The sequence below is a fragment of the Miniopterus schreibersii genome, assembly GCF_964146895.1.
Source record: "Miniopterus schreibersii genome assembly, chromosome: 5".
Classification (NCBI taxonomy): Eukaryota; Metazoa; Chordata; class Mammalia; order Chiroptera; family Miniopteridae; genus Miniopterus; species Miniopterus schreibersii.
This window is the reverse complement of record NC_138106.1, coordinates 17,714,619-17,738,959: the sequence shown is the minus strand read 5'-3', so window position 1 is coordinate 17,738,959 and position 24,341 is coordinate 17,714,619. Positions and strand designations below refer to the sequence as shown.

At 41.5% G+C, this 24,341-nt stretch overlaps 1 protein-coding gene across 1 annotated transcript in view; it reads left to right on the top strand.

The window, feature by feature from the left end:
* PLCH1 (phospholipase C eta 1) overlaps positions 1-24,341 on the top strand; it is a 131,403-nt gene that overhangs the window by 8,227 nt on the left and 98,835 nt on the right. The window contains exon 2 of the mRNA XM_081139225.1: positions 5,790-5,908. Coding sequence (XP_080995351.1) covers positions 5,830-5,908 — 79 coding nt within the window. The 5' untranslated portion in view covers positions 5,790-5,829. The remainder of the gene's footprint in view (positions 1-5,789; positions 5,909-24,341) is intronic.

The following is a 24,341-nucleotide window of genomic DNA, read 5'->3' as shown; positions in this document are numbered from 1 at the left end:
CAAAGTAGAAACAATAAAATATTGAGGATTTCTGTGTTCAAAACACAAAGATATTTTTATTTTAATGGAATTTAAAGTTTTTAAATAAATGAACACTTTAGGGACAAAAACAAGCTTCTTGTATTGCCCGAGGGAGCGCCTGGCTTCTGTTTTCTGTTCCTTGAAGGCCTTTTGCAAAATGGAGATGCCAGCATTCACTGGCCCTGATGTTCACTCCCCCACCCCCCTTCTGAAAGCACAGCACCATGGGCCCACTCTTCCGACAACTGGCAGAGCATCTAGGATGTAGTCAATCTTGGTGACCAGCTCCTGTCACTTTCCTGACATGACCTCCTGGTTCTTGAGGTAGATGTCTCTCTTGAGCTTGCTAACCACCAACTGCTCAGCTTCCTCTGCCAACTGCAGCACCGGCTCCTTGACCTGTGCACCCAGCTTCTTCTCTTTGCCCACTTTGTCGCACAGGTCAGAGCCCTCTGTCTTCAGCCTGGATTGCAGCAGGGCAGTCTCACTGTTCAAGGCCTTGTGTTCCATCTCCAGGCTCTTTTTGCTGCTGTTGAGTGTGGAACACATCCCTGTCTCGTCAAAGTGACAGTAGAGACCTATTATTCTCTTGTTGACTAGGGTCAAGACCTGCTCTTTCACGACAGGTGTTAAATTTTAATGAAATCCAGTTAATCAATTTTTTCTTCCATGGATAGTGCCTTTCGTGTTGTATCTGAAAAGTCATCGCCACCCTCAAGGTCATCTAGGTTTGCTCCTATGTTAATTTCTAGGAGTTTTATAGTTTTGTGTTGTACACTAAGATTGTGATTCATTTTGAGTCAAATTTTTGAAAAGGGTATATGGCCCGGCCCGGTGTGGCTCAGCAGTTGAGCGTCGACCTAGGATCCAGGCGATCGGGGTTCGATTCCCGGTCAGGGCACATGCCCGGGTTGTGGGCTAGGCAGCTGATCAATGACTCTCTCATCATTGATGTTTCTGTCTCTCTCTCCCTCTCCTTTCCTCTCTCTGAAATCAATAAAGACATATTAAAAAAAAAGAAAAAAAAAAGAAAGAAAAGGGTATATGGTCTGTGTCTAGATTCATCTTTTTTGCATGTGGATGTCCAGTTGTTCAGCACCATTTGTTGAAAAGACTGTTTTTGCTCCATGATATTGCCTTAGCTTCTTGGTCAGAGGTCAGTTGATTCCATTTATGTGGGTCTAATTTGGGCTCTCTGTTTTGTTCCGTTGATATATTTGTCTATTCTTTCTCCAGTATCACAGTCTCTTGATTACTGTAGCTTTAGAGTAAGCCATGAAGTTGGATAGTGTCAATTTTCCAACTTTCTTCTTTTTCTCAGTATTGTGTTGCCTATTTTAGGTTCTTTTATTGTTTTCAATAGCTACATATTTTCCACTCTATAAATGTACTAAAATTTACCAGATTGTTTGAAAAAAATGATATAGTGAATAACCCTATAAATACACCATTTTGCATATGTTCAAGTACAATAAAGGATATATTTTTGGACGTAGGATTGCTAAGTTAAAGCACATATTGACTGTATAAAATAATAATAACCATGTTTTCAGTGGGAACTAGATAAAATAAGTGATATAGTTGGAGAAGCAAAAGGAGTTAGTTAATATCTTCTAAAGTTCTTGCATGGTTCAGGGGGAACTTAAAGATATTGATTAAATTTAGACTTTTATAAGTGAAGCATGCATGTTAAAATTTCTAAGCAGTCACTAAAGTTTATTAAAAGAATTAATACCTTTCTAGCTAATGGGGAAAAAATTGAAATGAGAAAAATAATAAATCTTGAAGTCAAGGAAGCTGAGAAAAGAAGTATAAAATAGGCAAGACAAGTAGTAAGCATAAAATAATATGTAGAAACAAACCCATATGTATCAGTAATTATAATAAAATGAAAGATAGAGTGGATGAACAATGAAAATTTAGATATGTGCTATTTATAAAAAAATATGTCTAAAAATATAAAGATACAGGAAGGTTAAAAGTAAAATAATACCTAGGGATAAATAGGTGATTAAAAAACAAATGAAAGCTGGCATTATTGACATTAGCCAAAACACACTTTAAATGCCCCCAAAAATATTTTTAGAGACAATGAGGGTCATATTGGTTAAAAAGTTGCAACTCAGAAATAAAAAAAACTTGTATGCATCTCATAACATGACCTCAGTGTATAGTAAACAAAAACTGACAGAACTACAATGAGGAACATATATTCCCAGCAAGATTGCAATACACGTTCTAAGTTCTTTATAAAGTGGGGGGGAAAGATCAATTATCATATACAAGATTTGAACAGTACAATTAATAAATTTGAGCTGACAGACGTGTGAAGATCACTACATCTCAAAATTGTGAGACACATTTTAAAAAAAATTTATCTTTGCTGTTGAAAGTATTACAGATGTCCCCTTTCATTACTTTCAAACACACATAAAAATTTTTAAAACGTGACCTCAAATTATGTCATCAAGCAAGTCTTAACAATTATCACACAGACTAGATATGTGACCACAATGCATTCAGCTAGGAACTGGTAACTAAAAGAAAACACACTAGGACCTTGGGCTTTAGTGGTGTCTCTTGTGAACTTTAAAAAATGAACAAAGTACCCTTTTATTTCTTTCCTTTTGTGTACATAGCTGGGAGGGGGCTAGCTATGGAATTAGGCTGTTTGCAGAGCCTTTTAACAACCAGTTTGGCAATGCTTAGAAACCTGCGGGAAGTGGGGGAGGGGACTTGTGGTGGTGGGAAGAGGAGGTGGTGACATGCCAGCTGGGGAGCAGAGTGGGGCCCCTCTGACCAGGGCCTTCTGTGCCTAACTCAGGCTTCTAAACTGCTGTGGAAGCTGTCAGCCTGGGCTTGGGCCAGAGGTGGAGGAGCCTCGGCCCCTCCCACCCTTTCCTGAACTGTGTAATTGTCTTAATTTGCCTTAAAATTAGTGGAGAAATGAGAGAAGGAGCAGCTTTCTTTGAAATCTTACCTTTTAACTAGATTCACAGATGCTCCTTGATTTACCATGGGGCTATGTCCAGGCATATCCATTGTAAGCTGAAAATATCTTAAGTCAAAAATGCATTTAATATACCTAACCTACTGAGTAGCAATTATTTACTATCTTTCACTGTCTCTGTGGGTTAGAAATACAGATGGGATGCAGACGGGTGGCTCGCCTCTGCTCCCCTGTCTGGGCCTCGTCTGGAAGCCCTGAAAGCTGGGTTCAGAATCCTTCGCAGGTTTATTCACTCACACGCCTGTGCTTTACGTTGCTTGTTGGCTGAGGGCCTCGCTGGGGCTCTCAGTTGGAACACTTGTACCTGGGCTTTCTTACAACTTGGTGGCTAGGTTCCCAGGACAAGTGTCCTGGGAGAGACAGGGAGCCAGTCAGAACCTGTGTCCTTTTTATGACCTAGTCTTGGAAGACTCATAGCATTAATTCCAACTGATTTTGTTAGAAATGAACCACTGAGTCCAGCCCATAGTCAGAGGAAGGCGCATTCTACAGTTGAAGGGGAGGAATATACAAGACTTTATAGGACATATTTAAAAGCCACCACAGTACATAACCCTTTAGTTCCTTCTAGCCTGCTATGGCTAGAACCTTGGGTTTGCCCAATCTGAAGCTAAGATTTCAAGTCCCATTGCTACCTTTTCTTAGCAGCACAGGTGAATCACTTACTCTGATCTAACACCCTCTTCTCTCCTTCCATCCTGTTAAAAGGAAACCTAATGAGAGTCAGGTATGTGCATGTGTTTTGCTAACGATATACAATGCACAGTATCCTGCCATCTTCTGATTCCAATAACCTCCTTCCTTGGACTGAGAAAGAAGAGAGAGTGCAGAATAAAGAATGATACGTGAAATCATAAGATCAGGTTAGTAAGGAAAATGATCATGAGTATAGACAGGTCCTCTTTAATTCTATGTAACAAAATATTTCTAATATAAATAACAAAGGCACTCTTTGTAGGAAATAGTTACTACTGATGTTACTGAAAATTATTTCCAATTCTTGAAAAAAGTTCTTATTAAAAATATAGCCCTGGCTGGTGTGGCTCAGTGGGTTGGAGCTTCGTCCCATACACTGAAAGGTCGCAGGCTTCATTCCTCGTCAGGGAAAATGCCTAATTTGTGGGTTTGAACCCCAGTCGGGGCACAATGGGAAGCGGCTGATTGATCTTTCTCTCGCACATTGATGTTTCTCTCTCTTCTCTCTCTCATCAATGGACACATTCTCGGGTGAAGATTAAAAAATATATATATATATTTCAAAGTTACATACATATATGTATATGCATAATATGTAAATGCATAGAAAAAATTTGGAATGATATATACTAAACAAAATTGGTCATTCCAGGGTAAGACATTAAATGAGGGAAGAGGGGACTTTCAATTAAAAAAAAATTAACTGCATTATTTATATGCCTAAAATACTTTCTTAAAAAAGAGATCTCTGTAGTGTGCAGTTTTGGGTGGAGAGAGGAGAGGACAGGTGGAGCAAGTTGTCTTCATAATTTGCTGTTTCCTTTCACGTTTTGCAATTGGGTGCATAGGAGATTTTATCTTAAAGTGCTGGGACTCTCTTTCAGCTGAGGGAGTAGGAGGCAGCCAGACTTAGCCCGGAGGGGATGGGACTAAAAGAACCTGGAGCCAGAGAAAAGGTAAGAGAGGTTGGAGTTAGTGAGATTAGATCATTGTTGGGCAGGGTTAAGAATGAGCCTTAGGGAGCCAGGGAGAAAGCTCTGGCAAAAGCTGTAGGAACTTTCACCAATTGTCCCATGAATAAATAGACAAAGCTCTGATGATTTATTTATTTATTTCACCAAGGGGCTGACTTCGTCCTGGGACACCTTTACAAAACTCTAGATTGTTTTAATAGGACAGATGACAAATTGTTTCCCACCTGTGGACTTTCCTTCATGCCAGCCTCGCTTGGTTCTGCCTGGCTTTATTCTGTGACTAGAAAAAGAGTTGGAATTCTGAAAAGTTGCTTTAGCCAAATCCTGTGAACAAAGGGGGCCTTGTTCAGGGTTATGCACATCAGCATTTGGAGGAGTTTAATCCATCAGTTCGGATCTCTGCTTTTCAACTCCTTGCTCTAGTTAGCATTATGTTTCTCTGTCTGTGGAGAGGCAAGCCCTGTGGAACAGCAGGCAGCACTCCTCGGTCACTCTCCTTGAGGCCTGTTCCCTGTTCTAGTTGTACCAATAAATTCAGCCTGGGCAGAGCCAGGCCCTACTGGTCCTAAGTGGACACCTGTGAAGAATCCAAAAGAGGGAGGCAGGCTTTGTTACTGTGTTTGGCTTCTCCGGGGCTACGTGGACACTGTTATAATTTCTAAGATCTCCATGGGTCACGTAGTCCACCAGAGGTACTGACACAAAACTCAGCGACGGGGAGTGACAGCCACTCTTCCATTGGTCACCTCCCCTCCAGCTACTGCAGCATCCTGACAAGTTACCAGCATCGGCAGGTTAGGGTCCTGGACGAATGCGGCCGAGGCCTGGAGTGCGTAAACCAGCCCGAAACTCATTCCCGTTTGATTAATTTTCCCGGTAGACAGCAGCTATATGCGAAACCCCGTTCTACCCCCTGGGAGGACAGGGAAATTTCGTAGGGACCGGGGGACTCCAGCTCCGTGCGTGTGAGGAGCTGTGTGCCAGATGGGTTGCCCCTTGATGCCAGGTAACTAATGCCACTGGGTTACCAGTGTGAGTGCATGGCTGTCATTTTCTTCATTTCTGCCTCATTCTGTTTCCCCTGACAGGGCAATTTGGCTTTGATGCTGTGCCAGGACCCCTCTGACAATGAGTTACTGGCACCTGGAGAAAAGGAGCCGTGTGCAGTACCGCAGGCATTTTCTGGTGGACAACAGCGTGTTTCACGGTGAGCCGGCGTTTGTGTTTGTGTGGTGGGATTTTTATTTTGGGTCTGACAGCACTTTTCTTCCAGTGCTCTGGATGCAAGGTTGGTATAATTGTTGGGTTGAACCGAGAGCGTGAATGAACTTGTTTGTGGATAATTACCGAGAAGGCCATTGGACTCGTTCCCTGCAGTTGTTAGCAGAGTGCCCACCTCAACAACCACAGTGGTCGCGTCGCTTTCTACCGTACAACTTAGTTTATTTCAGTGCCTTTTCTACTATATGGTCAACTCCAGGGATACCCCTTTCTGATGTTTGAAAGTTGGGGATCATCAATCAGTGCTTATTACCAGCACGGTGTGTGCCTTCTACCAGGTCACATGTAAAACCAGAACAGAGCAGTTCTCAGCACTTAACCATCGCTATCAGGGGGGATTACCGCAGCCATAAATCACACAGTAACTGGTATTAGTCATTTGCTTGGCGCACTAAGACTGATTGCCTTTGCCCTGCTGGTGTGTTTATTTCATGGTATACAGTCAGGGATAAGCTCTGTCAATCCTGCTATCAGGATACCCTTGAGTGAAATTTATTTAAGAGGCAAAGATTTATGTGTTGCCAGAACTTTTGGAGTAATCTCCATCAAAAGCTGGTGGAGTTGTAGCCGGGAAAAGAGCGATTTCACAGGGAGTGGAGTGCTGTTTGACAGAATCCTACAATCAAAGCTGCCTTCAACTTTCTAAGTTTGGTTTTTCTTCCCCAACTTGGTGACGGACAATGTTTTCATTACTTTAAGATAACAAACTTAACCTTACTTTATTAAAGCACTTTGGAGTTTCAGTGTTTTCCCACGTCACTGTGGGCTTGACTAGGTAGAGGATGATTTTATTTTACGGGTCAAGAAAGGAAAGCAGACATGAAATGACCAGCCCAAGTTGAGCTAATGATTAGCAAGGTCAGAACCAAAATGCTGCCTCCCCCTTTTCGGGCTGGCTGTTGGCATTGCAGGGGTGAAGGAAGGGCCCTGAGCAAAGGAGATGTGGGAACTGTGACTTAACACGAGGGCACTGAGTTCTACTGAGCTTTCCTGTGACCCTCATCTGAGGGTCCTGTTTATTGCTTCATCTCTCACATACAGTGTTTGCTGTGTGGTATTTTCTCTTAGAACTTTATTTGTACTTTAAAAGATTATAGCCCTGGTTGGTGTGACTCAATTGGTTGAATGTCCTCCCGTGTGCCAAGAGGTCGCAGGTTCGATTCCCAGTCAAGGCACATGCCTGGGCTTTGGACTTGATCCCCAGTAAGCAGTGTGCAGGAGGCAGCCAGTCGATGTTTCTCTCTCATTGATGTTTCTCTCTCCCTTCCTCTCTCTCTAAAATCAATAAAAAACATATTTAAAAAAATAAAAAAGATTATAAATATGGTAGTCAAAGAAGCACAAGCGTTAGAAAAACTTGCTTTATTATTTCAAGTTCTGTTTTGTGCCAGTTTTGAAGACGTTCCAATTTAAATGCCTTCATACATAATTTTAGAATGCCTTTGTCCAGAGATCTCAAGTTTATAACGATTTAAAAACCATTTCCTATGTATTTTTATAGTTGTATCACCACTTAGTGTATTTCTATATTGCAGATACTTATGCTGAGGGCTTGATGATCATTGTCATACTGAATCCTTTCAATACCTTTGTAATAGTTATTAATCATCCCATTTTATGGATGGGGAAACCAGAGGTTTGGGAGAGGTTGTGAAGTGCTGTTCTAAAGTTCAAACTGTGTTCTGCCTAACTCCAAAACCCCACTATTGTCTTCCAGGCTGTTATCTCAATTTCAATAGAGAAAATAAATTAGCACCCGAGAGGTTTAAGTTCTATTCAACTGTATTTTCTCCAGTGTTAACTAGCAGTGTGTGATCTTGAGCAGGTTATATAATCCTTCAGGATCTCATTTCCCTCCTCTGTGAAATGAATGTGCTGGTCTTGATTATTTTTGAGGTTCTTTCGAGTTCTAGCCTCTGAGATCCCGTTGAAGTATTTCTGAGAATTGGAATTACTGTTTTTTGTGAGCTACCATTTCACTAAACATGAGATACACAAGAGGGCAGTAGAATGCTTAAAATACGAACAGATTACTTCTTATATCCAAGAATTACTCTTTTTGAAAGGATGTAGAGATTTTACATCTGCCCAAGATTAAAATGATTAAAGCCAATTAGAATTATAATTCTCTTCATTTACAGTAAAGCAGTAGCTTTAAGTATTTCTGATAGCGTAAAATACCATTTCGGATCTTTATGCCTAAGGGTATGTAATTCAGGAAAGAATGATCATCTGCTCTTCTTTACCTCTGCAGCAAATTAATGTAGTTAATATGGGAACTTATTTAACTTAATGGAGAGTTATAAGGATTCTTGGTATATGTTAAGCCAAGGGAGCTCTGATGATAATATCTTTGTAGAGGATTTCAGAACATGTCTGAGAGGAGAAAGGAACAGGACATGTTGAGTCAGAAATGTCAGATTTCTTTTAGAGGGGCTCCTGGAGCGTAGGACGGGCGCTTGGATGCTTTTTGTGGATTAGCTTGGCTTCTCCTTGTCTCCCAATAATTGTTCTTACATTACCAAATCAATAAAACAAAAAGAAAATTGCCTGTTTATAAACAGTAAACAGCCATTTCCTCTGATTATTGACTTGTAGATATACAGACTTGGATGTGCAACTTGTGCCAGCCAGACTCTTGTTTCACACAGATTTAAGTGGAATTCCCAGGAGGAAAGAACTACATGAAAATGAGGGTTATGTAGGCTAAAATGGTCAATAAAAGTAACAATAAAAATGTGACATATGTATTCTGTTCCACAGTCATGAAGCATATTCATAGCCTTATTTTATGGTTCTCATTGGAAACAATTTAGAAAATTACAATCCCACAACCCAAAGAGAAACACTGTTAATAGTCTGTTTCTGTCAGTCTTTTGTCTATTTTATCTTCACAACAATCCTGATGTAGACTTTGAATATCTGGAAACGTTAGGAAATGGTGGATTCTAGTCCACAGAAACGAGCTGGTTGACTTGACTTAATTCTGTGTTCAGTGATGAGAGGAATCCTGTTAAGAGTTATGGAAAGTTGTGTTTGTATTTTCCACTAGTTTGTCCTCTGCCCAGATTTTTAGGGGACCTATTGAATCCACAGGAATTACGTACCTGTCGAAGAAGCCAGTCGCTGGTGTTTTTTTCTACTTGGCTTTTATCTCCTGATATGTTTGAAATAGAGAAAAAACTTGAACAAAGAATGATTTGTATAGTATGAACCTTTTAACGCTTATACATTCATCAAAGTATTCTTATTTAAAAATTACCTATATACTCAGCTGTTTCTCTTGGTTGCAGTGAGTTGCAGCATTTTTTGTCCTGGGACACATGTTCTTTAACCAATAATCAGTGTGTTTTTAATTAATCATATAATTTCTTATGCACATAAGTTTTTCCAAACATTTGAGTTCTTTAATAGAATATACTTGGAGGTGACTTAATTTTTGTTTTCATGCATTACTAGTTATAATTGTGATGTTGGAAAAAATTATTAATTGCTTTCCTATAAGTTATTGTAGTATCATCCCAACTTACTATATTAAAATTTATTTCTGTTGCTATCATGTTGTTATAGGTGTTAAGTAAAAATGCAACCGAGGAAATTTCAAAGATCTAATTGGATTTATTGATCTATTAATGAATCAGGCAGCACCCCATCTAGTGAGTAGAAAGGAGCTCTGGAGGGCTTTAGGGAGGAAAGGTTTTTAAAGGAAGAGAAGAGGTGGGACAAGGAACTCGTAAATGAAAAAAAGGTTATTTTGGGGAAGGTCACCTATCTTTGGGGGACAAGAAGGTTTGTAAGGAGGATTACTTCATTGGTGCTGACCAGGAAATTCCAGGCTGGCTGGTTAAGATTACATTCCTGAGGGACGTTGTAACTACAGTCATGGGGCTTAGCACAAATGACTCCATTTATAAATGACTCCACGTTGTTTCTTAACATGTGAATGTTTTTGAATAACCATCATAAATCTAGACTAGAAATATTTTGAATTGCATTATGAGTGTCTCTTACTACCTAGGGATAAAATAAGGATAGTTCTCTTATTAAATATTTATGTGGTATGCCTTTTCAAAAAGTGCCTCATAGGTATTTTTACTTTGCTTCACAACAACCTTCAAATGACCTAATTACTTAGTTTAATTAAACACATTTCTTTTTTATCCAGTCTCCCCTTCATGGCAGAGGCCTCCTCGGTGAAGTGAGGACAGAAACTAGACTGCTACTTTGTAAAGGAAATGGGCGGGAATGGGATCCTGGAGACTAGTTTTGTTTCCAGTTTTACTATTAACTTGTGTAGCCTTTGTCACCTAGGAGATCCTTAGTTTCCCTTCTTCTAAAATGAGGGTTTTGCCAGATTCCAAAGTTCCCTTCTAGCAGCAACATGGGTGGGGGTGTGGTGAAGGGGAATGTCCTCCAGGCCAGGATGTGGGAAGGAAAGGCCAGCAAAACGGTGATGAAGTAAGATGCCCTTTTAACTGTAAACTTTGTAGTTAGCTCTGCACTTGCATAAAGCTGCATTTCTTTTTTTTTAGGAAGGGGTGTGTGTGTGTGTGTGTAGGATGCTCCTGAGTTCTTCTTGACCGTGGAGAGACCGATAGCTAGGACTGACAAACAAGTTTTCTGGACAAGTGTCATTGTATTAAAAAAAAAAAAAAAAGGAATCAAGAAGTTCCTTCACTGGAATTCCATCCTCACTGGACGAAGAAGAATGCCAGATCCTGCCTGGTCAGTAGGAAGGAGAGCGGAATTATGCAGAAGTGAATTAGGGTTTTCATTAGTTCGGGCCACATTATTCACAAGTTAGGACGTCTGCAGCCTGCCTGCTATAGAGGCTTGAGGTACTCCTAAATTTGCTATTAGAGTGTCACTTCTTCACTGAGCTAAAGCCTAGCTTTTTCAGCCAGTAACTACATAAGCACACTCTTCTAGGTCCAGAAAATATCAGCACACATAGAATTCCTGTTAGTGCAGTGATAATCAAGATTTGTGAGCATCAAGATCAGAAGTATTATCTTTTGGAGAGGAACATTGCACAGAAAAAATTTCAAGGACAAGTTGAGAAAATGAATTTTTTTCAAAAAGAAGATAGGCTTTAAAGGAAAAAAATAGACGAGCCATTGAAACTTGATGGGTTATAATAGAACTAATTCTAGAAAGAGCCTTGCCCAGTAGATTTTTTCTTAGCCCCGCCCTCCAATGATGGCCACCAGGCAGAAAGCTTTGAGGGCAGGTATCCTTTCAGGTCTGGGATGTTCAGGTACATCTTGCAAATGTGCCAGAGACAGTGAAAGTTTAGCAAGGACTGACCCAGGAGTGATACCTTGCAGGGCCTGCCCTCCAGCTGGGTGGTTTTGGGTGAGTTTTCCCTTTGGGACTAAGTTTCCATGTCAGCAAAATGCTGCAACTTAGGACAAATGACCTCTAAACTCCTAAGTGCCAAAATTTCAAGAAATGCTTGTTTCTCTACCTCTCCCCCTCACCCCGCTGTTAAACAGAGACTAATCGAAGAATCTGCTGTGAATTAACTGACCTGTTTGATCTGTGCACTTTTCCTCTCCCCTTGCTGAGATAAATCAGAGTCAACCCTTTAGGCCTCGTAAAAGTAGATACCTATTCCTAGCCAGGCGTGGCTCAGCGGTTGAGCATCGACCTAGGCCCAGGATCCAGGAAATCGACCTCGGATCCAGGAGATCGCGGTTTGGTTCCCAGTCAGGGCACATGCCTGGGTTGAGGGCTCGATCCCCGGTCGGGTGTGCAGGAGGCAGCCGATCAATAATGACTCTCATCATTGATGTTTCTATCTCTCTCTCTCCCTCTCCCTTTTTCTCTCTGAAATCAATAAAGATATAGTAAAAAAGAAAAAAAATCGATACTTATGTTTGGGTAAAACACAAAGGAAATAACCTTTACTATATGCAACAAACTTATTCTATAACATTTTGGGAGCATGTGTTCCTCCTTTATTTCTTGGAATACAGAAAATTCTCAATGAAAGCCTCAGTGGAATGCTATTTATTTATATTTTAAAATTTAAAGTTTATTTCTTTTTTTGCTCTTGCTCCATGATGGGCATTCCATTTGGAACTGTTTATTGAACATTCTCAATTTAGTGTAGCATATAACTGAAATTGTTTATTTTTCTCCAATTAATTCTTTTGAAAGTACTCTTTGTAACATCTTGGGCAGATTCTATTACTTTCTGGCTACTTGTGGTTATTGAGGGTCTAATCCAGTTTAAAACATTACTCTCAGACTCATTTAAATCCCATCTCCTCCCTTACCCCAGCACAGGCCTGACCTGGCTGTTGTGGGTTGAGGGTGGGGGTTCATCTGTCTCTGCAATACCTCTTCCCCTTGAAGAGAAATTTGGGTTCTGTCTCCTTAGATTCTGGTACAGGGGAGAGAGATGAGATGGGGGAAGCAAAGGTCTTTGACCCACGTCCTGGTACCTGTTTGTATGTCAGTGGTGGTGAGGTGACCAAGGCTCCCTCCGGTTCCATCTTCTGCAGATGTTTAGTTTCACTTGGCCTCCTCGGTCACAAGGGCTCTTCAGGGAGGACCCACTGCTCTCGTCAGCCCCACTCACGGTCCATTCCTAATTCCGTGTGGCGGAGGCGTGGCTTCCCTTGCCCTGAGGACACTGCACAACTGTCCGGCCCCTGCCCTTTCTCTTACTCCATGTTTCTTCCCATGGAGTTGTGCAGACTGCTGTGGGCTGTGGATGGGATGGAGCGTGACGTCGTCTCCTTTCCCGTCCCAGATCTCTTCATTGCAGTCTCTTCTCACACTGCTACTGGGGGCTGCTCTCATAGACATTTGCAGTAAGAAATCTCTGAATCATTCTCTTGTAGCTCTTACCCTTGCTTGTTCGGGGGTGAGGCCATCTCTGACGATCCAGGCTGTGCACTTGCTTGGGGCTCAGGAAATGGAATTGTGAATGGATGGAATTCCACCCCCATCACCCTGACAGTTTTCCTTGGGCCCCTGTAAAGCCGCTCCAGGCTGATCATTGGCTTCGGTGACTTCATTTTCCCAAAGATACCGGTGTTGATGTTCTTTGTTGTGCTTGCTTCTAGCAAGGTTGTGCAGCTGGATTGATCAGAACCAAGCAACAAGCTAGATTTATAAAAGCCCAGGTTGAGGTGTCTCAGCCGCTTTCCCCATTGGGAATCTACTTTGATGGGAAGGTTTTGCGGGGTGTGTCATGCTTTCTATGTCGAGCTCATTCAGACTCTAATGCTGCATTAGGAAGTGGCAAGTTGAAGATCTGCATACCTGGGACACTCGGGTGTATGAGAAGTAACTGCTCAGTCTTTGAAGCTTTAGCTTTCGTTGTCTGAAACAAGCCTATTGCGTTAAGGGAGATTCTTGACCGGCCTTTGCCATTGACTGTCAGTCTTTCTCTTAAACCTCTGACCATTGGGAGTGCGGCCAAGCAGAAGGGTCCTTAATGATTTCATTCCTTTAGGCTTGAAAATACCAATTTTCTAATTACTAAATTAGAAAGAAGAAATATGTCTAATTAACAGTCAAGGTTTTTTTTCTCTTCAGATTTGCAGACTTCTCACGTTTTAAGTGGTTACTTATGAGAATTATTTCTCTTTAGACAAATTTAGGCCATTGTTCTTTAAGCTTCATTTCTATAATTATAATTAATTTTCCCCTGCTCTCTCATTTTCCCAATTGTCTTTTCTTATTCCTTGCCTAAATTATGCACAGAGATTGATGGGCAGATTAAATGTCCTTCCACAAGTAGATTTAGGGTTCTTCCAGTACAACATAATTATTTAATTTAGTTATGCAGAAGATCCATATTTCTTCCTTGGACCACAGTAATAATTATTAGTGATTGGAATGTAATGATAATAATAATAATAAACTCCTTTCTCCCATCTATCAAAACTAAGATAGAAAATCCTAGTTTGTCCCTTCATGCTGTGTAAGTGAAAATTCATCCCTCTAGAGCTGTGATAGTTTATATTTTCATAGGGCTCATTCCTTTCAGCAAGTATGTTTGGGGTTATTACAAGTGCCAACTGTTGGTTTCAAAGAGATATTTAGATTTTTAATTTAAAGCCCATAGCCTAGTGTGCATTTTACCCACATGTACAGTTTCAGCTCCCACCTATATGCTGATAACTCTCAACAGTGTGTCCCTGGCTTAGCCCACCCTCTGTGCTCCATACTCAGAAATCCATCCCTTACGTGATGGCTCCACTGATGTCCTCCAGCTCTTCAGACTCAACATGCTGCATCAGGACTCCCACTTCCCCACTGGTACCCGGCTGCCTCCCCAGCCCAGTCTCACCCTTTCCCTCCCTCTTTGCGCCCCAGCTACACCGACCTCCATGTTCTTGCTCACAAAACACCCCTTCCTCACTTTTAGTTCATTCTTCAGATCTGAGTAAAGGTCCCTTCCCAGACTACGTCAGGCCCCCCCTGTATTACGCTCTCCTGTCTCCCTGCATTGCTGCCTTACTGCATTATCGCAGCGGATTTCATGATAACGATTTGTTTTTCTGCTCCCCCCACCTCCTACCTTCTAAGTTCCAAGAGACAAAGACTGTCTGATTTCTATCTCTAATACATAGTTGAGTACATTGCATACAATAGGTGCTCAATAAAATATTGCTGAATTAAATAAACGGACTTTACTCTGCTTACTTAACAGGGGAGAGAAGACCCGCTTCCTGCTTTATTATTTTCACACGTTCTGTAAGGTTTGGCTTCATCTTTGTGCTGTGGAATGCATCATTCCCACGGCTGCAAACCTTTTCTTCCTTCACTCGTGCTTTTGCCTTGAACAAAAGAATAGCCATAAACCACTCCTTCCTGACACTGAAGGAAAGGCCGCTTCTGCTGGGAACCCCAGTGTGCTTCCGAAGGCTCAGCATGGAAAAGAACAAGCACATTTCCTTAAAAGGATTTCTTAGACTTTCTGAGTTCGTTTAATACTTTCCATGTTGGTTATCTATGTGTTTACTTTCTTCAACTCTGAAAGTGGTTTTGCTCATTAAAATAACAGTATTACTAAAAGCTGTTCAATTGCAGTATTTTGCATACTATTAAAATTCTCTGCTGCTTGTGTCTGAAAGTCTCATCACGGAAGTGTTGTCTACGGGTTAATTTTTACCCTAGAGAGAGAGCATAAAATAGACCTGCAAAAACAAAAGCACCGGTTTTCTCTGCAAGAGAGGAGGAAGGGAGGCCTGGGGGTACATGAGGAAAATAATTAAACAGCACACAGCTTCTTTAAAAGTTAATAACATGCACTTTTATTTCAGATTTACAAAGAAGGAAAATGGTCAGCATCTAGGCCTTTCATCTAAGAATCTCAAGCAAGATGAGAGTACAGTGCTGACTTCCAGGTAGCAAAGTTACTCTGAGAAATAACACCCACCTGGTAGGATAAATGTAGACTCTGTGAAGTTTTCTTTCCCTGTATTTGTCTTTTCACTCAGAATATATGACTGACACATAACAGTGTTCTCAGAATTTCTTGTATTTAAATGTAGAAGATGGGTGACTTTGCCCAATTAGAAGGAAGAACAGTGAACACATTTATTATTTAGTGTTTTATTTTTATTCCTTGCCAATTTGAAACTGAACATCAATGCATATCCACAACCAACCAACCATTCTTTGAGATTACACCAGTGTCAGAATTTTTCAAGGTATTGTGCTTTTAAGCTGGCAGAAGTTTATCATGTCCAGATGTGGAGACTTCTAATTAATTAACTCTTTGAGCCAGTGGTTGACAACCTTGGCTGCGCATTGGAATCCCTTGGGGGGATATGTACTTACTGTTGTGTGGGTTGTCGTCCAGAGGGTTAGCCCTGATTTCATTGGTTTGAGGTGTATCCAGGGCCTGGGGGAGGTTTTAGAAGTGCCCTAATGATTCTGCTGGGTTGAAAACTCCAGACTTAAGGTGATGAATGCATATTTTCTCAGTGGAACTGTAGAATTTCTGAATTTGATATTGGTAATTTTCTATGATGATAGCCCATTTTATACTAATCTTTGGATGTATGGGAAGAGGGGCCACCTAAGAAAAAGTATATAAATACTGTGTTAGAATATAGAAGAAACAGGAAATGTAAAAGGGTTATTTATGCTTGGGATTTTGTGGATGATGGTTTTCTTTGAAAAAAATTTTCCATTTTATTTTTTTCTGATCATAGCAACACAGGCTCCCTGTGTTGTTAATCATCGGGGGGGAGAGGGGGGTGGACTTTATTCATTCATTATTCCTTATCTCTATATCTTCATATATTTACCTATATTTATCTCAGGTGATTTTGATACAGTGAGAAGTGTGAGAATCACTGGACTAAAGTTGTTGATTGACTAAAATACTGATCTGATCAGTAAATTAAATCAGGTTATTAACTTTACTGATTTAATACAGTATGTGTTTGCTAGTTTGGGCACAACTGATACATGAAAATTGTGATTTTATGCAGAGGAGTGTCAAGGCAGGTAACATGTTCACCTTCGTGTAGTTATTTTTTCTTTTCTAACAGATATATTTCATATCTTTTTAATATCATTCTTGCATAGTGCTCTTAAAATGTGATTTGTCTTAACTTTACAGCCAATATGTTACCTGATAGAAAGATAGTATATCTTTGAGCATTAACTGATTTCACAGTGTTGCCTATAGCCTCCTCCTGATAAACAGAAGTACTTTGGGAAGGTCCTTAACAACAGGCAACAAAAAAATGTGCCCGAACCCTAACCCTGACCCTAACTAATAGTGCATTGTTTTGATTGATCCATACTGAGGACAAGACATTTCAGAGCAGGATAATTTAAAGAATTGATACAGAAATAAACATGAGACACAGGAATTGGGATAAACAGTACTTGGAGTACATAAGCTATAACCTTGAGTATTAAAATTGTTTATGCACCTTGGAAAATTAAGGTGTACCTGGAGACTTAGAGATGCACATACATTTTATTGTGGAAGGAAAGCTTTGTCAGCCCCCTAGACATCTGTTCTACCTTCATCAACTCTGCATGTGAGAAAAGTGATGCTCAGGGCCCCTGTGCTATTCCTAGAAGTTTCAGAGTTGGGAAGGAGAAATCTTGTCCTCTCAGGTCACTCTTGTTTTGCATAATACCTCCTTCTTTGCACATAGGTCCATATGGGGAGGGATGACACAAAGGAATTTGTCATACTTCAAAATCTGGGGGTTTTTCACTATTGTGAAACAATGATGTGTTACAAAAACTTTTATCTTTTAAAGCCACTGAGGGAGTGGGTTTTAAGGTTTTAAGAGAGCTTCAAGACCCTTTAGAGGCCATTAGAGGATGCTATGGAGATACTATGGTGAGTTGCCCTCAGGTTGAGAAGGGGGTGCTTATAGAACTGGGCATGGGGACTGAAAGCTGCTATCTACTGCTGTGGTCCCTGGGAGCTAGTTAGAAATGAAGACTCATAGCCCCACCCTAGACCAACTGAATTGGAATCTGCATTTTAACAAGATCCTCAGGAGATCTCTATACATTGTAAAGTGTGCCCAGCGCTGCTCTGAGAGACCCACTGGGCTTGGGTGTGAGCCCTCTGAGTGAGGGATTAGTCTCTATTCTGCAGGGAACTCGCAGGTGGAAGAGGGATGGGGTGAGGGGCAAGAGAAGAGCTGTTTTCCACCAACTGAAGCATTTGGAGTGTGGAAACATTTGTGAGGTGTACAGCTAATGACAAAGACACCAAATGGTATCCCAATGCTCAGATTCCCAAGTAGGCGACACAAGGGCTACAAATGCCTACGTCATTTTCTTTGTAGAATCAGCTTAAAAGTTTGAACCTTTTATGTCTAAAACATAGGAAGATGTAGTTAAGGATCTAAGCAACACCAGTCTGCAAATGACACTTGTCAGATCAGAACTAGAAAGGACTCGAGAAGCCATCTGAATGAGGGATTCGGAACAGAACTCATAGCTGGCTTCCGGACATTTGTGAAATCTCTGAAAATGTTGTGCTAAACACTATGTACATGTGCATATGCACTTGTGCACCCCCCTCCTATGAACAAAGTCCTCAGCTTTCATCATATTTCAGAGTAATCTGTTACTTCTTGCCCCTTCTGAACATTATAAACCTCTGACTAAATCCACTCTCCTTTCATAATGAGAAGGGCAGTGGTGCATATTCCTGCTGTCCAGCTGGTGGAAGGGTTAATTCTCAAGACCAACATTCTGCCATTCCAACTCCCCCGGGCTTGATCTGAGCTAAGTATTATGAAATGCTAAGTGGATTTTCTATGGGATAAGTCTTGCAAATCTCTGCATTTTCTGATTATTGCAAATGTTAGATCTTTATAGCATTGGAATATTGTGATATAAAAGGAATTTTACATGGAAGTGCTTCAAAGCCTTCGTATATTGGCCAGGTGAGTGTGAGTGTATTCATTGTGGAGGAGCTAGAGGGCTGAGGGCCTCTGGCATACGCCCTGGTTTCCCCATCACCGAGGTCAGCCCGGCTCTCCTACCTTTGGCATCCAACTGACTTTTTTGGTGTCTTCAAAGCTAATAAATGGTTATTAACTCCCTGTGGGGAGCCAGGTGCTGAACTTTACAAATAGAGTGATATAATTTATGTAGCATTTAGAGCAAGTAGTAATTTTACTATCTGGTAAAGTGTTGACTTCGTGAATCCAAAGGACATATAGGACATTTTTCATTTCTAGGGATAAAGGTTGTAAAGCTGCAGCTCTGTAAAACCTTTAGTTGTAGGTGTTAACTCTTTAGAGTGGTCCCCCTTTGCATCTACCAGGAAATATTAGTGTCCAGATCCATGTAAATTATGTCAGTCACTGTCAGGAGGATGGTTATTGTTGTTTTGTTCTTCAAAATTTTTATTTTATGTTGTCTCTCACCCTGACCGCTGATTGAACCCCTAGATATGTGCCCTGACCAGGAATTGAACCAGCAACACTTTGGTACAAGGTACGATGCTCCAACCAACTGAGCCACACCAACCAGAGTGAGGATGGTTGTTTTTCAAGGACAAATACTTTCAGCCTCATTATCTCAGCTTGCAGCCTGTTTGAGGCCAGCTCCATAGATATGTGCCAGTTTTAGCTCCTGAGAACCCATCAGGGAAATAATATTTTCGTATGCCTCTTATTTTGATCTCTAATTATATTTTTTGATCTCCTATCCATTGCTGTTTCTCATATATTATAAAAATCATTGCAGAGGTTTAATATCTGGTGACTGTAGGTACCATGTTTCTGATACTACTGACGTAAGGTTTTTCTTGGCTAGATAACAAGTTGAGTATAAAGCAGGCTTCTACATTATTTCTAGATTGGATTAATTTATATAAAGTGATAAAATGTTATTGGTGTCCTATTTTATCATCCTTAGTATTCGTAAAGGATCGATCCTTTCCTCTTTTCTCCAAGGTCTTTAACAGAATTACCCTTTGTAACCATTTCTGTGCTAGTTGACTGTGAAGGAGGAAAACTAATGGGGCAGAAAATTAAAATACTTTTCATGTTTTAATTTTTAATACTAATCATTAATCTACACTTCAAAGCTATTTCTCATTGATAAATTTATTGCTTTAAAAAGTGTTCCTATCATTTATGGCATTTCTTTTCTAGGTACAGAGCTTTGTTAGACCTTTAAAGTTCTTGTCATTTGTGTAACTTGTCAAGGAATAAGAATTTTCGCCACTAAAACCAACATGATTATTGGCAGGAGGCTTAGCTATATATGCTCTGAAGCGTGTCACTGATCTGAAGCATGTCACTGTCTCTGTGGGCAGATTCTTTTGTTTATTTAAGTTAAGAAACGGAGGGCACCTCAAATAGCGTTTCACCTTCAAGAGAATATGCCATTGCTATGAGGTGTTGGAGAGTGGTTGTGCTGTAATGCCCCTGCTTACCTTGGAAGTGAAAGGCTCCAGAGGTTTTGTGTAGAATTTTCATTGCTGAAAAAGACCTGAAGACATTATTTAATGCGGTCGGTTTGTAGATCCCTGATAGAAGGAAAGCTCTGGGGAACAGGCAACACGCCTGGCATAAGGGAGACGCCCAGTCAGTTCGTGGGGAATGAGTTAGTGACCCGCCCCGTCCTGCCACTGAGGCCTGAGGCTCGGGGAGGTTGGGTGGCGGGCCTGCGGCGGCCCAGCTGGGCTGCTGGGCGTGGTGAGAACCGAGGCCCGGGCAGCGGGGTGGACATGACCTTCAGCCACCTGGCCCTGCCCCAGGCCCTGTTCCCCAGGCTGGTGCGAACGGGGGTGTTGCTCCCTCGTCTCCTTGCCTTAAGTATGTGTTGGTCTAGGCTCTGCAAGGGAGGTTCAGCTGTAAACAAAGTCGAAACTAGACCCTCTGCGTAAGGAGCTCACAGCCTCACCTCTCTTTCCCGTGACCCATTCCTCCCTCTCCACTCCCCCATCCCCCAGCTCACATGGAACCTGTGTATTATGTTAGTTTTTTCTTTAGAAATAATTTGCCCTCACAGAAAAGTGGCAAGAATAAGAATATAACCCAGAACCTCCAGATTGACCCAGATTTGCTTACTGTTGGCCTTTGCCCTACTTGATTATCATGTGTTCACACACACACACACACACACACACACACACACACACACACACAGTTATTTTTTCGGAATAATTTCAAAATAACTTGCGCACTGCACTGTGCTTTGCCCCTAAACACCTCAGTGTGTGTTTCCCAAGCATAAGGTGGCTCCCGTACAGAACCATTGCCTGGTTATCAACCTAAGGAAACTTCACATTGATGGAGCCCTTTAGTATTTTTTTTCCGGGTCCTTTATTTTTGAAAGATTTTTTCCCAACTGATATGTGCAGGGAAACAGACCTGGGAGAAAGAAAGTAACAAAGGTGGAGAAAATGTTAGGGCTTCATAAAACCTACCACGTTCTTAGGGTTAGGGCCAGCTTCATGCATGTGTCCTGTGCAGAGATTAGAAGGGTTCCATGCTTGTTTAATACTCTGCTGTTGCTATCTCAAAATTCTTTATTTTTTGGGGGGAAAAAAGCCCCATATTTTCATTGGACCTGGAGATGGTGTAGCTGGCTGTGCTTAGAGTACTTAGGTACTAGGCTAGGAGCTTTCTAATATGTAGGTAATGTTGTAGATGGGGAAACTGAAGCTTAAAGGGGTTTAAAATAACTTGGCTCGGGCTGCTGAGCTATCTGGTGGAACCAAGATCTAAATTTTCATTCCACAGCTGATGTCTGTCATGTTGCTTTTAATTACCCCATGCCCTCAACTCGCTGCCACCGTGCTTAATTACTTCTAGATTTGTGCTTAATTATTTCTAGATTTGTAAATGAACCATCCTTTCTCTTTTTCTCCTAAGTACCTACCTTCTTTTGGTACCACAGGATCCCCCTCTCTTTCCTAAATTCCTAGGGTAACATGTTAACTAGGATGCCATCTGGAAAACTTTAATAAGTTGCTGATTTTCATCTCAAGGGAAATGCCCATGAGTAGTTTCTATCCCTGGTTGTACAGAAAAGGCTGCCTCTGGTCATTTCCTCATTCACCGGTAGCATGTATCACAGTTCCTGCAACTGGTTTTCTTCATGCACCCAGCTTTTCGAGTCCCTCTGTCATCCTTTGGAGTCCTGTGTTATTCCTAGTGCCTTCCTGGGAATTGGAGAACTATCTGGAATCTGAGTTGCTGTGTGCTGGGTGGGTCTTTCTGTTCTCAGACCCTTCTTGACGCTCACTACTGTCCTGACATATTCCTGGGGACACATCGGTGAACAAGGCCTCCAGTTTACATGAAGGTCCTCCCTGTTGCTATGTCCCATCTACTTGTTGAGATGTCTTAGGCAGAACAAAAAAATTGGCACATCGCAGTTGTTGTTGGGGATAATGATATAAGGAGAAAGGTTAAAGTAGTGACGTTATTTAACTTGGAGAAGAGACACTACAAAAGTATTAATGCATGTAAAAAATATACTCTTGAAGTTGTGGAGAAACAAAAACTTTCTGTGTCATCAAGAAAGCAACAAAGGAGTCAGTTCTTCACTTCCGTAGAGTAATTTAAGTTAGCAATTTAGACTGTTGAGATAGTACTCTGTGCTTTGACATAGTGAAAATTGTTACCAGAGTTGTCAGCACAATCTCTTTCCTTGGTTTTCCTTTAGAAAGAGGGGTGGTGTGTCTCTGTGCAGGTCATTTAAGGCCATTGTTTCCCTAAAGGTCATGTTTTGTTACTAAAATATCTTTCTCAAACAGGACGGGATTAGATTTTCTGAGGAGTACATCTCCTTTCCTCTCCTTCAGGGGCTTTATGGCCATCCAGGTCTCCCAGAGAGATCCAGTTCCTGCTCTCAGGAGAGACCCTGGTCAGCTGTGCCAAGGCAAAAGCCCTGACATTGGCAGGCCTGGGGTCACCTCTCGCTGCTGAAGGAGCTTTGCAGTTCAGTCCCTCCTTAGCCAGGCCTTGGCTTTGGCTGGCCTGTGAGAGCCTATCCAGAGATGTGGCCTCTGTCTCTTTGACCTGAGCTTTTGTGGCTACTGGCTTTGGATTCAGGGGATCAGAGTTGCTCTCAACTCTCTTTATACTCAGAAGAGCTCTGCTTAGGGGAGAGGTGGTTTAATCTAAAATCCCTTCTCCCCTTTCCTAACTCTTCTTTCCTTAGGGTTAACTTTGTGTTTGCATTATGGGGTCAGCCTGTATGAGCACTGTTCTGGGGTTCAGTATTACCCGTACATTATGATGACCACATGTGCCTCCCATTTGAATGCACACATTGTAACCCCTATTTGACTGACCACAGCCAAGCCACGCCTGGGTAGATATCATTTACCTTCTATTAGACCCAGGGATGTTGGATTTAGGCATGGAGAAGTGCCTAAATGGAGAAGTGTTTAAATACCAGATTCGTGCAAGCATGGTTCGTAGAGAAGGCAACAGGCCTCCTTTCGCTGGAGTGTTGGAGGGAGCAAACACTTAGGGGTTAGTCTGGGCTTTTCCACGCCAGCTGTCCAGTCCCTCCTCTCAAGGAAGGAGGAGGTAAGGGGCTTCTCCAGTCAAGGGTGCAAATGCCTTCTGAGTCCCGGGAGGGGGGGATTGAATATGTCATTACTGAAGTTTCGAGAATTTAATTAAAGCTTCAGCCCTCAGAGTACCTATTTGTTTTAATACATGTCACTGTCAACAACCATTAGAGATTCCCCTGTGCCTACCTGTCTCTGGTTAATTCCCCTCTGTTCATGTTACAGCTGACACTGATCAGAACTGATGGTAGGTATGCAAACAGTGGGTGCTGGTTTATGAAGCACTTTTATTTTTATCTGGATATGAGTTCCCGACACCCAGCTGTCGGTTGAATTTCAAATTTCCCGAGTCTCTACCCAAAGCAGTTCAAATGCTGCTGGTACGTGTTCGCGGGCTGCAGGCTCCCGGGCTTCTCACCGGGCCTGCGAGGGAAATCTTGCCTACTAGGTCTCGGTGGCTCTTGTGGGGAGCTCAAGCTGAAATCAAGCTCTAAGCCTACCAAGGATTTTCCTTTGAATTGTATTGACATCTTTATCAACTGGCAGTGATGTGCCTGTAAATTTTCATGCTAACATATAAAATCTCAAGTGATGTGACTAGTAAATAGCTGAGTCTTTCCAAAAAATGATGAGAAAATTTTATTTTAAAGCCAAGATCTTGAAGGGGAGATGAATAAATCATCAAGGAGGCGTCATTTCAAGGAAGCAATTGGGCTAAAGGGCGACCCCTCTCCTGTGGAACACAGCAAAATTAAATATGGGTAATATTCAGTTTATTTTGGGATTCAGGTGCTTAAAAATGTGTGGTAATTGCTGCCCACTGATGTGTATCATGTTTTTAATGTAGGGGAAGTCCACACTGATTTATTTGACAAGCTTGTGTGACTTATAGCCCATGTTCTATATCATTACAATATATAGCTATATTTCTCCAAGAATGAAAAAAGAGCTATGGTAAACTTGATGTCTAACTAAAACCCAGCTTCTGCCATTCTCAGCATTAGTTTTACAGGCATTGGATGGAAAGGTGGACGCTTCATGTCTTCCTCTGTGTTGAGCTGAAATTTTTGTAGTATGCTTGGTTTGTTATTTAAGTATTTGATTATACTCTATTGTGTAGCAATTAATTCTTGCTGGTGTAAATATGTTACACATGTACGCGTGGTATGGGGAAGGAGCACTGTGTTTGGATGAGATAGCCCAGTTTCAGGTAATGGTTCCCCCACGTGTTCGCTTTGTGATCTTGGGACAGTCCCGGGGAGTCGCTGAGGCTCAGCTTCCTCCCCTGTGGAAGCAGGGTGATGGCAGTGCCTCTGCCTGCTTCCTGCTTTGGGGAGTTGTCAGGGTTGAAACTGAGCCTTCT